The sequence below is a fragment of the Rhagoletis pomonella genome, unplaced genomic scaffold, assembly GCF_013731165.1.
Source record: "Rhagoletis pomonella isolate Grant_MI unplaced genomic scaffold, Rhpom_1.0 Rhpom_scaffold_13413, whole genome shotgun sequence".
NCBI lineage: Eukaryota > Metazoa > Arthropoda > Insecta > Diptera > Tephritidae > Rhagoletis > Rhagoletis pomonella.
In genome coordinates this window covers 1-1,505 of record NW_023471936.1, presented here as the reverse complement: position 1 = coordinate 1,505, position 1,505 = coordinate 1, and the positions used below count along the sequence as shown (strand labels likewise).

General features: G+C 41.1%; 1 protein-coding gene across 1 annotated transcript in view; it reads left to right on the top strand.

Moving 5' to 3' along the window:
• Positions 1 to 1,191, top strand: part of LOC118756970 — a gene marked incomplete at its 3' end in the record, with an annotated part of 3,501 nt that extends 2,310 nt beyond the window's left edge. Inside the window, exons 2-3 of the mRNA XM_036491700.1 lie at positions 486 to 843; positions 952 to 1,191. Coding sequence (XP_036347593.1) covers positions 486 to 843; positions 952 to 1,191 — 598 coding nt within the window. The remainder of the gene's footprint in view (positions 1 to 485; positions 844 to 951) is intronic.
• Positions 1,192 to 1,505: the final 314 nt, after the last annotated feature.

The window sequence follows — 1,505 nt, the reverse complement described above, 5'->3', positions numbered from 1 at the left end:
AAGAAAACTATCCAGCTTATGAACTTGAAGTACTAGCAATTATCGAGGCTCTAAAAAAATGGAGGATATATTTGTTGGGCATCAAATTTAAAATCGTAACGGACTGCAACGCGAAGATTGCAAGATGGGCGTTGTTGCTTCAAGATTTTAATTACGAAATCGAGCATCGTGCGGGGACGAGAATGGCTCATGTCGACGCGTTGAGCAGAGTATATTGTTTGATGCTTGAAGACTCACTAAAGTTTCGCCTTAAACAAGCTCAGCTAAAAGATGAATGGACGAAGGCAGTACGAAAAATCTTAGAAAAAGACGAATACAACGATTTTTATATTAAATATGATATCCTTTTTAAAAATCCTGAAAACGAACTAATAGTTGTACCAGTACTTATGGAGGAGGAAATAATAAAAATGGCACACAGGCAAGGGCATTTCTCGACAAAGAAAACCCAAGACGTATTGGAGAAAACTTTTTATATTCCTCAGATCAGTTCCAAAGTTGGAAAAATAGCTCAGAGCTGCATTGAATGCATTGTAAACGAAGCAAAGTCTGGTAAGAAAGAAGGGTTTCTCAATACCATAAACAAAGAAGATAAACCGTTAGGAACGTACCATGTAGACCATGTGGGGCCACTAGAAACGACCAGTAAGTCGTACAACTACATTTTGGTGGTGGTCGATGCATTTAGTAAGTTCGTGTGGTTGTATCCAACCAAAAACACGGGAGCGGAAGCGGTGGTAGAAAGACTAAAGAAACAAGCCGCGGTATTTGGCAACCATAGGCGTATTATTACGGATCGGGGCGCTGCCTTTACATCGAATATGTTTAAGGAATATTGCGAAAGTGAGAATATTCAGCATCTGCTGATAACGACTGGTGTCCCACGGGGAAACGGCCAGGTGGAGAGAATACATAAGGTCGTTATACCTATGTTATCGAAACTGTGTACAGAAACTCCTACTGGTTGGTATAAGCACATAGATCGAGTACAACAGTTTATAAATAAGACGTCGCCACGAAGCACGAAGCAGTCGCCTTTCAAAATATTGACTGGACTTGAGATGCGTACGGCCAATATGCCGGAGCTTCAAGACCTCCTTGAAGACGCCGCCGTTGATGAACTGAATGAAGATCGCGAGGTTGTACGGAAGGAAGCTAAGGAAAACATATTAAAAATTCAAGAGGAAAATCGTAGGTCATATAATCTTCGGCGTAGAAAGGAAACTAATTATAATATAAATGAGTTGGTAGCAGTTAAGAGAACTCAATTTGGGGCGGGGTTAAAATTGAAAGCAAAGTTTTTAGGCCCTTATAAGATCATAAAGAAACTTAGCCATGGTCGATACGAGGTTGAAAAGGTAGGAGATCATGAGGGACCGGGGAAGACATCAACTGTTGCAGAGTATATGAAAAAATGGACTAATTCATTCGAGGGCGAATGACTGAGCAGGACGGCCGAATGTAGTGCTGGATGTAGGGTACCGGACTGATGACAGATGACATTT